Below are 16490 nucleotides of genomic sequence, written 5' to 3' on the forward strand. Positions count from 1 at the left end.
ATATATTAACAACTGGTTAACAAATTAATAAGAGGATATCAATCATAGTGATTAGAGCAGACCAGTCCCTACAAGCAGCACCCGTTCACGAGTATGACGGATGAGCTAGCCATCACTGCGCTCGACCATATTTTGGGAGCCCAATGACCCGGCCGACCACGCCGCCACAAGTCTGGACATTTTAGTGAGCATGACTACTCAAAACACCAGACCACGTCAAAGTTACTTATAATTGCCATCTGATAGTTATAGTATTCGCATTTTACATAAGAATGCATGCGGCAATCAATACAAAAACCGCTACGCTTTCATATTTCTAAAATAATTAAATCAAGAAAGCAAGGAGAAAAATAAATTATAACGTTGTATGCTAATAAACTAATTATTTACTTGATATGTTGTCATCTATGAATTCGTCTATCCTGTAATAGGCTTTCTTACACAAAAATTGTTTAATATAAGATTTGAATTGCCTCTCTGTCAGATTTAGTGGCAGCTTCTGGCAGTTTATTATAAAATCTTACGCAATTGCCGTAGAATGAATTACTGATTTTGTGCAGACGGCATTTAGGTAAAATTAGCTATATATGATTACATACATTGTTTTTGTAGTCGATAATTTTGTCCCATCCCTACTGCACTATGCAACAGTCAGTGCAGTGTTCAGGTGCAATGTAGTGGTACAGTCGGTACGTTCGTTTCAACAAAGACGAGGTGCTGTCTAAAGCAATTTACACTCAATAAAACGTTTCAAATTGAATCAGCTGAACGCGTAGCCATTCTGAGTATAAATGAGTTACCGTCCGCCCCCAGCCTCCGGGCGTAGCCCCTTGGAGTCTAAAACGATGGCACCCAAATGCATCTAATGCACTCTGTTAATTGCTCGAATGATCGTGAAGCTGCATGAAGGGTATGCACTATGCTATGCTAAAGATAGACCTATGTCTATCTTTATGTTTGTCAACTACACTTAATACTAGCAGTACTCGTGACTTCGTCCGCGTGAAATTTGACTTTATTTTTCTAAAATAAATTATTTTTTTTAAAATTAAAGTAGCCTAAGTTACTCCTTATTACATCAGCTGCCAAAAAAAAGTCCCGCCAAAATCGGTCGAGCCATTTCAGAGATTGGCCGGAACAAACAGGCAGACAGACAAAAATTGTAAAAAATGTTATTTTGGTGTATGTACCGTATCTTCATATGCATGTACTACATGCATATGTATATAATAAAAACAGTTATTTCAATATTACAAACAGACACTTCAATTTTATCTATATGTACCGATTATAAAACTGAAGAGTTTGTTTGTTTTGAACGCGATAATCTCAGGAACTACTGGTTCGAATTGAAAAAATATTTTTGTGTTGGATAGTCCATTTTTCGAGGAAAGCTTTAAGCTATATAACATTACGGTAAGACCAATAGGAGCGGATCTGCAATGAAAAATATTGCAAAAGGTGGGGAAAAAAAACTGCAGACGAAGTTGCACAGGTCAGCTAGTATAAAATAATATTAAATATACAGTTTGCCTACCGTAAAACATGTTTTATACAACATCTTGGTTTACGAGCTGTCTTTCAGTGTGAGAAGTTGACGTATAGCTGTAAAATTTCAGCTTGAATAGAGCAAAGAACAGGCATAAAAACTTAGTCTTAAGAGTATGTATAAAGTTAGTTCCGTCGTTTGGGAGTTAGGGCTACATGTACAATTGGTTCAAAAATATTTATTAACCCAATTCCAAAAGTTAATTCAATTACATATTACCAGCAACCGGAAATCTTGGTTTTCAGAGAATTTCAGAGATTAGCCGGAACAAACAGACAGACAGACAGACAAAAATTGTAATAAATGTTATTTTGGTGTATTTATATTCATGTGCGTGTAGTAAAAAATGGTTATTTCAATATTACAAACAGACACTCCAATTTTATTTACATATATAGATATAGGTATGTATATATTTATGTAATTTATGATTGTATATCAGAGTATATATTGTGTTTTGATTTCTGTATATATTTTATTGCATTTTGTTCATCATTTAGTATATTTGCAGCACCAACAATTATTCTCTGTTTATATAAATAAAAACAAATAAGAACAATATAAGTCTACGCTCGGGGCGAACAGACGTGTCATTAGCAATACCGAAATTTAAAATTAAAATTTATAACTGTTTACTTAATAAATTTAGAATCTAAGGAAGAAAAATTATTACAAGTCCAAAATAATAGTGAAAGCTTAAGTATACAGTGAAAATACTACTATGTCGCTACAGAGAACTCCCACGAAATGTTCATCGAACCCAGACTTAACTACAGAAAATATGCAGAGATATCCATCACGAAAAAGAAAACAACCGGAAGATTCTGCATGCGAACAAATAGAAAAACTCTCAGAAAGACTTTTTGAGAAGATCAACTCATGGAAAGCTGATATAGATAGAGGGATTTCAAGTATTAATAGCAAAATAGATACAGTGATAAGATGTGAACTGGACACATTATCTACACGTACATTGGATATGCAGGAGGAATTAAATAAACTGCGCAAAAACTACGACAAACTCGAGTCAACAATCTCCAATTTACAGGTACGCCAAACTGAAGTAGTCAAAGATATTCTAGATTTAAAGAATAGTATGGAATTTCAATCTAGTTCTCACTCTGATTTACAAAAAAGCATATGTGATTTGGAATCTACAAATAAAATCCTGCTTACAACTGACAACAAGGTACAGAATTTAAATACACAGGTTGATCAACTAAAAGGTGAATTAAATATATACCATCAAAGGGAAAGGATTCATAACTTAGAAATTATCGGCGTGCCTGAAGCTAAAAATGAATGCCTAATAGATCTCACTATTAAAATTGCACATCACGCAGGCGTTGTCATCACCAGAGATTGCATAGAACATGGAAATCGCATTCAACCAAGACAAATCATTCAAGGGCGACCCAGGGTAATTGTAATAAAATTAAAATCTCGGCTGCATAAAGACAACATCATCTCTGGTTTACGAAAATGTCATGGAATAAAGACCAAGGATGTGGGTATTCCAGGCGAAGATCGTCGGATCTACGTCAACGAACATCTGACCAGTAATAATAAATTACTACTTAAAAAGGTAAAAGATATAGCTAAAACAAAATTATTTAAATATGTGTGGGTAAAAAACTGTCAGATTTTCGTGAGACGAAACGAAACTTCACCAGCTATTTTAATAAAAAACGATTGCGACATATCAAAAATCCGTTAGAAACATTTTTGTTACTGCTTTGTATTACAACTTCTTTATTTTTCTACCAAAAACAACAGTGTATCTGTTTTTCAGTCACGAAGGTTCATGTCATCATTAATACTATATTAATACAATATCTCGAAACGCTAACTGTCAGTCTACATCTTGTTCTATTCATACTATTTTCTACAAGACTATTAATCCACACAAACTACAAACATATACAAACACACACACATTACAATACATTTATCACACTACAATTCTATTTCTCTTGTTTATTTTTGGAGTACGTTATTGAAAACACAATAATAAATACAACATTCGTAAAACTAATTCATTCTAAAAACTCTGCCCTAATACTGGAGTATAATCTAATATATCTTAATATTATTATCAGCTTTTAAAACCTACATAAAGTACACTATATTTTATCTTATGGTTAGTGAAATAATTATTTTAAACTGTGCTGTTGTACATTTAACTTTGGTGAATCGATCGTGCTATTCCACTCGTATAATACAAATGAGCGTGAGTCGACACTAAAAAACGCTTGTCTACCCGACATTGACAGCAATATTATAAACACCGCCAAAATTATTCTTTTATTTAACATAATATATATATCCGCGCGCATTAATTATAACAAGTTTGATATTAAGTGTATAAAAATGAATAAAATATGCAATGGTATTGACTTAGGGAATTGTTTTATATTGCAGTATGGTTATGCAAATAAAAACAGTATTTTAGATAATTACGTTTCGTATCAGGTATTAAGCATAACTACGATGGTAATTATTGTTTGTACAATTCAGTGACTTAAATTATTTAAAAATTTATTATCAAAATGCGCGCGGTTTACGCACTAAAACGTCAGATTTTTTTCGAAATATTTTAACAAATAATTATGATATCATTATCATAACGGAAACCTGGTTATGTGACGGAATTTTTAATGCAGAACTTTGTGACGACCGTTATGATGTATATCGGTGTGATCGGAATCGCACACTTACGGGTAAAGCCACTGGCGGGGGAGTCATGATCTGTACTATGCGTAACTTGTGTGCCATTCCGCGTCCCGAGTGGTCTATCTCACCTACAGAGTCAGTTTGGTTGACGATACCCTCTCGAAGTATTGTTTATGACAATTGTCACACATCATTTAACTTGCACATAGGAGGAACATATATCCCGGGTGGCCTCCCGAATCAATCTCGTGATATTGATAATATTCTACATACAGTAAACAATCTTTGTACAAATTTTAGTAATGACCGAGTGTTATTGGTAGGGGATTTTAATTTGTCAAATATTGAATGGCACTGCGACGGACCTTCTTTTTTAAAAAAAGGTGCTATTGAAATTCAAGAAGTAGGTATTAAATTAATAAACGAAACGACATTGTGTGGTCTCAAACAACACAATATCATTAGCAATTCTCATGGCAATGTATTGGATCTGGTATTTTCTAACTTTTGTATTGAAATAGAAAAATGTGATTATCCTTTAGTACGAGAAGATACATTTCACCCAGTCCTACACATTGATAGTCTCGATCTTGTAACAAAATCCTTTAAAGAAAATATTTTACCCAAGTATAAATTTTTTAAGGGTGATTACGAAAAAATTAATTTCTCTTTATCAGATAAAGATTGGAATAGTATTTTGAAAAATGGTACCGTTGAAGAGGCTACTCGCATTTTTACGATATAATCTATGAAAATATTAATAAATTTATCCCAACATATACTAAAAACAACAATCGGTATCCTATATGGTACAACAAATCTCTGATACATATTTTAAAGGATAAAACAAAGGTGCACAAGCGATGGAAGAAAACCAATAACTTAAGAGATTATGACGAATTCTCATTGCTTAGAAAAAGGTTTCACTTAAAAGAGAAGGAATGTTTAAATAATTACATTAATTTAATACAGGAACAAATCATAGAAAACCCAAAAAAACTATGGTCTTATATTAAATCAAAAAGATTAAATGATTCGTATCCACAAACTTTTAACTCGATCTCTGGTACTTACTCAGATGGTGAATCTATTCTAAATGGATTTAATAACTTCTTTCACAGTGTTTTTATTAACCAACCAACCCAAACCAATAGTATAAATAATGATTTACCTTCACCTCTATGTGGAGACACAGGATATATCCAATCTGTGCAGGTAACCGAGGCTGAAGTTTTTTATCTTATATCTAAATTAGATACTAGAAAAGGCGCAGGTAGCGATGGGGTTCATCCATACTTCATTGTAAAGTGTGCAAAATCACTGACACGGCCGCTTACCATTATTTATAATAGGTCATTAAGTGAGGGTTCATTTCCTTCAATTTGGAAGCAAGCACTTATTGTTCCAATCCACAAAAAGGGTGCCAGGACCAGGATTGAAAACTACAGACCTATATCCATCTTAAATGCTTTTAGCAAAGTGGCAGAAAAAATTGTATATGCGGCAATCTATCCCACTATCAGTAACAGCATCACAGATAACCAACATGGTTTTCTAAAATCTAAATCGACCATTACTAATTTGGCTATTTTTTCATCTTATGTGTTAAACAATATGGAGAGAGGGGGACAGGTGGATGTAATTTATACAGACTTTGAAAAAGCTTTCGATCGCGTACATCATGAAACTTTATTAAAAAAATTAAATATATTGGGTATAAATGGGGATCTCCTTCGATGGGTAATTTCCTATTTGTCGAACAGGTCTCAGGCTGTTGTAATAGGTGGTTTTCGATCTAATTTTGTTGACGTTCCCTCCGGAGTTCCCCAGGGATCGCATTTAGGGCCTCTGTTTTATAATGCTTATCTTTATGATATTTACTTAAGCTTTGCTGATACGGAATATTTATTATATGCCGATGATAAAAAAATTTACCGTGTTATAAGCAGTGTCTCTGATTGTTACAAATTACAAAATGACTTAAATTCTTTGAGTAATTATTACAAAAAAAATAATATTACTGTAAGTCATGATAAATGTCAAATTATCAGTTTTACAAGACGTAAAACTCCTTTAATATTTACATATACCTATATATATTTACATATACGTGATCTTGGTATATATTTTGACAGCAAATTTTTAATGGACAAACATATAGACATTGTTGTAGCTAAGGCGCTCAAGAGCTTAGGTTTTGTGAAGCGTGTATGCCGATATTTTAAAAACATACAATGCCTGAAATCTGTATATTTTGCATATGTACGTAGTACACTAGAGTATGCGAGTTGCATATGGTCACCACAGTATCAAATTTATAAAGACCGCATGGAGCAGGTACAATGGCGATTTATTAAATACCTTAACTTTAAACAAAAGACTTTCACAAATTATGAGGAAGGATGTAAAAGTTATAAATTATTAACATTAGACTTGCGTCGTAAACTTTTGGATGCCTCTTTTCTATATGATATTATCATGGGAAACATTGATAGCCCACGGATCCTCAATACTATTGCATTCTCTGTTCCCCGCCGTCGTGTACGTGGAACACCATTATTCTCGGTACCGCTTGCCCACACTAACTATGCTAAAAATTCTATATTTTCTCGTATAATGTCGACGTATAATAAATACTTTAAAGACGTAGACCCCTTTAGATATTATTCTAAAAACACATATAAAACGAAACTCATTCATATTCTGAATCACAACTTATAGTTATCTTCATACACTTTAATTATACACATGCACACACTTTCTTTCTTACAGAAACACACACACACAAGTGACTAATAATATAAATAAATAGTATCTAATTCAGATACTATTATAATATTTGTAATTCTTAAAGTTATTCTTAAAATTGTTCTATTAGTTTTATATATTGTGAAATTTATAATATTTGATTTGTACTTTTAAATTAATCCTTATTCTGTTTGCCACGTTCTGTTTTATTTTCTTTTGCTAATTCACTGAAAACCTGTTATTGGCTTTCTCAAGATATGTACTGTTGATTAATGTATTAGATTGTAAGCTGTTGGTTTTCTAATAAATAAATAAATAAATAAATAAATATATTGTGTCCATTGCAGTTAAATAAATAAATAAATAATATATATATAATAATAAATTTTATTAATTTAAAAACAGACTTAAAAACACAGGTCAATAAATTCAAATTCAAATTCAAAATATCTTTATTCATGTAGGTCTTTTACAGACTCTTATGATATGACAAATCTACCGTCAGTTCCTAATGATTTCGAGATGCGAGGAACTGACAAGAAACTCAGCTCGTATTTTTTTTTAATGTTGTACATATTTACCTATAATACTATTTCATTTAAATTCAAATTTGGGAGAATAGAGTGACCACCAGCATATGCTATATAAAAAAATCAAAAAATCTAATCAGTGTTCGCATAATAAGGTCAAAACAGACAGATAATCCATATTTACAATGTTAGTATGAATTTCGTGGAAACTCTCTAGAAGATACTGGCTTTACCCTCATCACACAGACCAGTATAATCTCATATTCCAGTCATATTTGACATCCTTTTCGCACATACCGACTATCGTATTTCTATCTCTCTCATGCTGAGGACATGATTAAGTGAGTTAATTATAGCGTACCTACTCTCATTTAACGGTAACCCTTCATTACATAATTAACGTCAGATTTAACCCTTAACCGGCGGACTTTTTTTTATTTATTTATTTATATACACACTATCCTTTTTATACTGTGTACGTTGCAAAATAGTGCCAAAACTGGCCGTAGAATTCGTTACAACTTGGATAATCTATACCAAAATATTTAACACTAGCTGTGCCCACGACTTCGTTTGCGTGGTTATCAGAAGAAAGAAAGAAAGAAAAAATATTTATTTAGTGCTTTTCAACAATGTTACAATATAAAAAACAAACACGAAATGACAGATAAAAAATTGTAAATAATATTATTTTGGTGTATGCACCGTATTTATATTCATATGCATGTAGTAAGAAACGGTTATTTCAATATTACAAACGGACACTCCAAATTTATTTATATACATAGATATGAATGTAAATTTTTATAATTTTATCGAATTCAAAAGAAAGAAAGGTTATAGAAAAACGGTCCATAATACACTATGTACTTTCTGAGGTTAACGCGCAAAAATGCACAGAGAATTCGAATTTTATTTTCTTCTCTTCTCTCAGAAAGTACATAGTGTATTATGGACCGGTTTTCAATAACCCATTATTAAGTTTCAGTTAAAATTTAATGTTTATTTTACGGAATTACGTTTACAAACGAAAAGGTTAAAAGGGTACGAAGTCACGGCACTAGTAATATGTTTGGAACCCCTCAAATATTGACCGTGTTACTGATAGACGATCGTAGTGCGTGATATTACAGATGTGTATGCATACCCACGTTATAACCTTACAAATCGTATATTGGAAACTTGAGGTACCTGAGAAGCGACATATGATATATTATGTTTTTTTCAGACTACTCTAATACTGTTGGCCGCAGCTGGCCTTTACAGCTTCACTGGACGATAGAGGGCGAGTGCAGATGGCACTCCAAACCAAGGAAGCTAAGTCCTTCCTGCTGTTCAAGGAAGGTAAGTTGGAGCGGCTGAAGGCCAACTCCCGCCTGACGGATACGAGTGTAGTCTGGGTTCGAACCTCGACTCTAATATGTTTACAAAAAAACTTATCTATTTATTTATATCAGTTGTCTGGTACTCATAATACAAGCTCTGCTAATCTTAGGACTAGATGACGCTGTGTGAATTGTCTAAGTTTATTATTAATATTAAAGTTGTGCATGGCAATAGTTGTTCATGCACTGGATTTTCATTTAATGTTAGACATAGACACCTATATAAAAATACATTGTAAATAAACTGGCTTTAAAAAAAAAAGTAATTCAATTGAGTTTCTTGCCAGTTCTTCTCAATTGGATCTATATAACGAACTGGACGGTAGGGAAAAAATTAAAATTGTAATGTAAAACTTTGACAGCAGTGGTCTAGCGACTTATCTGACTGGCACCGCTTTACTATCCGATGGTCGTGAGTTCGATTCCTCGCACGGTACAAACATTTGTATTCATGAGTATGATTGTTTGTATCGGTATATGTGTTTTCTATATAAAATATGTATTTATTTAGAAAAAAAAATGTATCCATGTATTTATATCAGTTGTCTAGTACCCATAACACAAGCTCTGCTTAGCTTAGGACTAAATGGCGCTGTGTGAATTGTCCTGAGATATTATTATTACTATTTGACGTTCATAAGCGGATAAAATGTCCTACATGAATATATGTTTTTTGAATTTGTATACATAAAAAAAATCTTATATATATGGATATTATATATAGGATATGTTGGAATTACCCTTAAATAAATTCAAAACATCTGTTAAATCATATTTACTGAGGAAAGCCTATTACTCACTAAACTATTACTTGAATGACGAGTGTGCATGGCAATAGTTGTTCATGCACTGAATTTTCATTTAATCTTAGACATAGACACCTATATAAAAATACATTGTAAATAAACTGGCTTTAAAAAAAAAAGTAATTCAATTGAGTTTCTTGCCAGTTCTTCTCAATTGGATCTTTATACCGAACTGGACGGTAGGGAAAAAATAAAATTATAATGTAAAAATTTGACGTTCATAAGCGGCTAAAATGTCCTATATGAATAAATGATTTTTGAATTTGAATTTGAATTTATATTTTAGTACAGCACTGTACTAAAATTAGTAGTAGTATAGTAGTGCTGTACTAAAATTCTTAAAAATATATTTTTTTTTTCTTTTTAAAAAGTGTTTCATAAAATGAAATAGTGCTGCAAAATATCTCATACTAACGGACGAGTCTGGCGCAGGACTACTCCAATATTTGCAAAGGTACAACCAATCCAGCGACCGTATTCCTCCGCGTATTTCTTCACGCTCCGCCACCGATGGACCGTACGCTCCGATATTACATACGCATTTCTTTATTCCCTTTCTAGATTTTATATTTGAAATCGATTTGTTGAAAGAGAATAATGTAAACAAGGGATGTCGATTTCACAAAGCGATACTGGAACGTACGGTAGTCTTCGTTTTGTTTTCAGTTGTGTACTGAAAAATACTGTTACTAGGTGATATCTATACATCTGTACATATAAATAAAATTGGAGTGTAATATTGAAATAACCGTTTTTTACTACATGCATATGAATATAAATATGACATGCAACAAATTAACATTTTTTACAATTTTTGAGATGGCTGACGACCTATTTTGATGGAACTTTCACTTTCAGTTAGCCAATGTTATAAGTAGTTAGGCTACTTATACTTTAAAATTTATTTATATTAATTTCACGCAGACGATGTCATGGGAAACGATTAGTAATTTATATGACATCATTGTATTGTATTGTATATATCGCAATATAGGTGTAGACTCAATAACGGTCGGAATTTGATAACTATTACAGAAGGTCGTAACAGTAGTCAAGTTTCCACACTGAATATTTGTGATCTCACACATAATAATTGTAGCTGAACTAAACAAAATAGTATAACTCCATCAAATAGTAAAAAAACAATTGTTATTCTCGACCCACACGCATCCTCAGCCTTACATCCTCCAATGCTTCAGATACACGAATAAAGCAATTCTGATATGTAAAGTGATGTAACAATTGAGTACACATTGTTGTCTTTTATTTCACAGGTCAATCGTTCCCCTTGCTTATTTTCCGCCTCTGACTTCGCTCGGGGCTCGGGGCCAGCGTAACAGCCGAGGCGTGCACCTGAGTGATTCGATTAGCCACTCACTCCAGCTTACTGCTACTCCTATAGGGTTGACAATTTATAAATCAGATCCAATCAAAGATGATTTATTCATGTAGGACATTTTAGCCGCTTAAGAACGTCAAATTTCTTTTATTAATATTATTTTCCCAAAATCAAATTTAAATTTATTTAAATGATCAATGTTAATATTTACTATAGAATTATATATTTTTTTACATGGAAAATAAATAAATCTGAAATAAATAACACATTCGTTTGCAGAATAGAATAGAAAAGCATTAGTTAAAATAAACTTAATTTAAGCAGTTTTATAACACATAACAATTTTATTTATCTACCACTCGTTCGGAAAGCTGTGTCATCACAAGAAGAACAATCAAGAAACTTGTGTGTTGCTCTTTTAAATAATCCTTGTAAGTTTATATTTACAAGTCGAAACGTGTGAATACAAACTACCAACCAGCACTGATTTTTTGGGTCAAATATAAATATACAATAAGATTAAATCAGTCGTCAGTGATAAGAGCAGACCGGTCCCTACAAGCAGCACTCGTTGACGAGTATGACGGATGAGCCAGCCATCACTGCGCTCGACCATATTTTAGGGAGCCCAATGACCCGGCCCACCACGCCGCCGAATTGTATGCATTAATATTTTTTTACAATTACGGCAATCTATATTTGACACTAAACAATATATTAAAACCGTAATCGATATTATAATAATAACACTAATATTATAAACGCAAAAGTTTGTGGCTATGGATGGATGGATGATGTTTGTTACTCTTTCACGCAAAAACTACGTAACGGATTTTGATAAAACTGTACATTAATATAGTTTATACATCAGAATAAAACATAGGCTACAATTTATAAAGATATTTTGTAAAAAGGCAAGTAAGTACGATGCAAAGCAAAGCCTATTACTCACTAAACGATTACTTGAATGACGAGCGTGCATGGCAATAGTTGTTCATGCATTTGATTTTCATTTAATGTTAGACATAGACACCTATATAAATATACATTGTAAATAAACTGGTAAAAATAAAAAGTAATTCAATTGAGTTTCTTACCAATTCTTCTCGATTGAATAAATATACCGAACTGGACGGTGGAGAAAAAAAAATAAAAATTATAATGTAAAAAACATGAAGTTCATAAGCGGCTAAAATGTCCTACATAAATAAATTATTTTTTAATTTGAATTTGCAGACGAAGTTACGCGAGTCAACTAGTACAGTATATGTTAGTAAATTACAAAATGCAAGTAAATGAAATGAACGAGCGACCCTAACAATACACTTCCTCGACTTCGTTCGTTTTTTACTAAGAATTATTCCAAGAAGTATTTCAGTCAAGGAATTATTCTTGACTCGCTGTTAATATTTTTAATTGTATCATCTTGCATTGTTACAAAGTTAAACATTGTATGTTCAGTAGATAGAGACTCGTGGACTAGTTGGTTTACTGCTCCGACTTAAACCCGAAGGCATTGAGTTCAAATTTAAGCAACACTTTACATACCAATTTATATTTCTGACTAACTCTCCAGTAATGGAAACACCGTTAACAAATCGAATTAAGTGAGACGGCGCCACTTTCACCCCTTGCTATTTTAGAGTCAAATTCACCAAGCAACTTGCTTTGTGAACTGTATTTCCATTATTTAGAATAGGCAATAAATCATAGGGTAAGAGGAATACCATTAAGATGTTATTCTTATGTTAACTATCGTATGAAACACCATTAGTTAAAGACGATAAAGTCAATAATCATGTTCCTTTATCGAAGGTATTCAGAGTAACCTGAAACGGAAACGTTTTTTTTTTTAATCTATTAAATATTGAGGGTTTATTCCGGATAATATGCCACCCCCATCGGTGCAACAGTACAAAATATTTAAATTATTATATATTTCTCTCGTTAATGCCAAATTTGACTATATTAATCATTTTGATGGCCTCTTCTGTTATTGGGTTATTGAGAATACTGTTGCAGAGGCCGATACCATTTCGAATACAAGGTAACAATTCGCCCCTTTTGGTCTCGTTCCGTGCGCATTCCATAATAATATGATAGACATCTTCAATTTTTCCACATACTGTACAATTTGGAGTTATAGATTTTCTCATTAAAAATGCAAAACTATTTAAAGGAAAGTGTCCAGAGCGAAGTCTTAGTGCCAAAACAATATCTTGTCTACTCATATTAGAATGTTCAAACCAGGGAATGCGAAGGAGATTGGGCTGGATTGTTTTATACCAGATACCTTTGGATAGGGATCTTTCATCAAAGTATTCCGACCACAGGGAAACGTTTTTTTTATCGTGGCGAAAATCTTCATAGATTCGGGGGACCAGGGTGTTCCTCGGTACGCCAAGTCAGTATGCCACGGGAAGTACATTCACATTCTACCGCAGAAGCCAGAGCCTAAGTAATCTTTGTGACATTGACAAGTAGACTGATGGATGGAACTGACGTAACGGTAGTTTGGAGCGAAAAGGTTGAAGTGTTTATATTATTATAAAAACAAATAAGAGACAGGTAATTGTAAATATTGTAGGTATTGTGGGGTTTATTAATTGGGACTGAGAGGATACCACAAGTAGTGAAGGTGAGTAATGCATTCTAAAAGGGCCCTTTAAACCTACACCCATGTCAGAAGTCTCAGGCACTACTTGGGGTGCTCTCCCTGAACCATCAGTGGCCGGCATCAGAGCCTAAATCGTCATCATAACTAGTGGTTTTAAAACTTATGAGTAACTTCAGAATAGCAACGCATAAATGCCGTCACGGGAAGACTCCAAGAGGCTTCTGCGCTTCTGGGAGAAGCTTGACTACGTCAGCAGTCTCGGCTCTACACGAACAACGGCCAGACGAGAGACTAAATGCAGAAACGAGAATCCATATTACACTACATTACTGAAGCCGATGCAGATAAGCGTGGAGTGGTGAAAGACTCAGGAATGAAACAATGATCGAAGTTTACAGCTGTCCGTGTCGCTTGGCCATATATAGCGTGAGGATAGTGGACGTGTTTGCGTGCGAGGGATGTGATAACTGCATAGGGGTTGCTATCTACGAACACGCGGTGGGATCAATTGAATTACCAAATAAGTAGGTATACAGGTAAGTAATATACAGATTTTATAGACACACCCTACAAACAAACAATATACGTTATATAAGATTAAAAGGTAAGTAATCATTTATATATTTGTTTTTTTTTTATAACACAGGGGACAAACGAGTATGCGGCTCACCTGATGGTAAGTGATTACCGCCGCCCATGAGCACCCGCAACACCAGGGGAATTGCAAGTACTTTGTCGGCCTTTTAAAAAGGAATAAGCTCTTTCTTGAAGGTTTCAATATAGTATCGGTTCGGAAATACCATTGCTGGAGGTGATTCCACAATGTGGTTGTGCGAGGCAAAAAGTTTCTAGTAAACCGCACATGTGGAAGACCGCCATTCATCCAGATGATCAGGATGGTATTTGTATAGTTATTTCTATATATTGTTATGTGTTTATTTTTATTAATATTTTAACGTTTTATTTTACAGGTCCGGTTTGAAGTCGCGACGCATGTCGGCTACAATTACTATATGTTAGGGAAAAAATGTAGAAGCGTGTGAGGGATATAAAGTCAGTCGTACATTTCGATACGACGAGGATTTTGATGATCTCCAGCACGTATCAGAGTCCAGGGTAGGTAATAGCACTGTATCACTTGTTAGGCAGTTTTAGTTTTATCACTCGTTATTAATTTTAGGTTAGGACCGTCGCGCGCGCGTCGGCTGGTACGGTGTTTGCAACAGTCCATGTTATGATAGGGAAAAAATAATAAAAAGAGGCATACCCTCTTTTTATTATTTTTTAACATACGTATATAACATACGTACCTACATTTTTGAACACTTTAATATCATAGAATAAATATATTAGACGTTGTTGCTATACAAACTGTTTTAGCCGATGCGGCTAAGGCAATTCGTTCACTGGTGAGGTAATGGAGTGATTAGTTTTAGGGTACAATGGGACTGGCATGTACTTAGTGGTACAAAGTCCCTAAATTTAAAAAGAAATAAATAAAATAAAGTTTAATATGCTCACTTTGTAATGCACAATAATAATGCAGATTGTTTAATATCTGGAATCATACTTGGAACCGTAATGAAGCAAATTTCATCTCATTTCAATAAAATATTCCCCGGGCCGCAGAGCGCCCGCCATACTGCCTAATTTCCATTTCACAGACGAAAAAAATACACTCTAATAATAATGCATTATATTGCTGATCAAAATTTCACGCAGCCCGACCGGAAGTCGGCTGCGGCCGGCAGATGACGCCATTTCCTCTTATTGCTGAGTTTGCTGACCACGACACAAAGCCTCCCGTTTCTGACCTGACCAATGTATCGCGTCATCGCAAAATTATCTTTAACACTTCGCGTTAAAGACTAAATTGAATGCAGTAAACTTTTTGGTCTTTTGGATACACACTTAGTTTTCCTGGAAAATTGCAGCGTTCTATCGACGCGCTGGAAAATGAACTCTATTCTAATGGAATAGAGTTACTATGCCGGTTTAGTGGTGGTTAAAATATGTAAGTAATTTTGCATGGCAATGGAGACGAGTAATTTGAGCGTCTCATTGATTTAATAGAGTTCCGTGAACAGACAGAAAACCTTTTCACAGTTCAACAGTTGCGACGACTGGCGCTTTACATAATTTATTAAAAATGAAAAACTATAAATTTCATCTGAACCAAACTGGAAATGTACTGATGAGAGAAATAGTGAGGTTCACACGTTGTAAATACATGTTTAACCGACTTAAAAAGGAATAAGAATAATTATAAGAATAATAATAACTTTAAGTACTATTGTCATTTTTTACACACTGGAAACGGCAGGGCATGTTTTGAATAATAGTTAAAAATAGTTTTAGAACCATTATGTAAACATGTTCCAATAAATGAATTGAATTGAATTGAAGAAGAATAAGAGTAAGAATAACTTACATTTCGGTTTACATAACTTCTTATCTATGGCCCTACACTAAATAAGGATGAGACTCTATTTTCAATGACTATGATTTTTTTGTGGATTTTCAACGTATTCTCCATCAATCGTGGAGCGATTTTCAAAATTATTCTTTTTATTTCAAAAGGATTTATATCCTAACTCACAATAGAATCATTCTAATTAACACAATCTATCTATTGTGACTAAGTTAGTCTGATAATGGGTAATTGAGAAAAATGCTCCTAGATCCACCTTTAGGGGTCGTCTGTTTGAGTTTTGCATCTAGGAATTTATAGGTAAATTTGCAGGGAGTAAAAATTAAAAAATTATATAATGTATAATTATAATGTAATAATATATAATTATATACATGATGTAGGCATCCCCTAAGAAAGGATTTTGATTAAT

General features: G+C 33.5%; 1 protein-coding gene across 1 annotated transcript; it reads left to right on the forward strand.

Moving 5' to 3' along the window:
- The first annotated feature begins 2263 nt into the window (after positions 1 to 2263).
- Positions 2264 to 3275, forward strand: LOC131845596 (uncharacterized). Its single transcript, XM_059194673.1, has one exon. It carries the CDS (start codon positions 2271 to 2273, stop codon positions 3264 to 3266), a length of 996 nt encoding a protein of 331 aa, XP_059050656.1. The 5' UTR covers positions 2264 to 2270; the 3' UTR covers positions 3267 to 3275.
- Positions 3276 to 16490: the final 13215 nt, after the last annotated feature.

This window comes from Achroia grisella, unplaced genomic scaffold, assembly GCF_030625045.1.
Source record: "Achroia grisella isolate CSIRO2021 unplaced genomic scaffold, CSIRO_AGI_Agris_v1 utg478, whole genome shotgun sequence".
Classification (NCBI taxonomy): Eukaryota; Metazoa; Arthropoda; class Insecta; order Lepidoptera; family Pyralidae; genus Achroia; species Achroia grisella.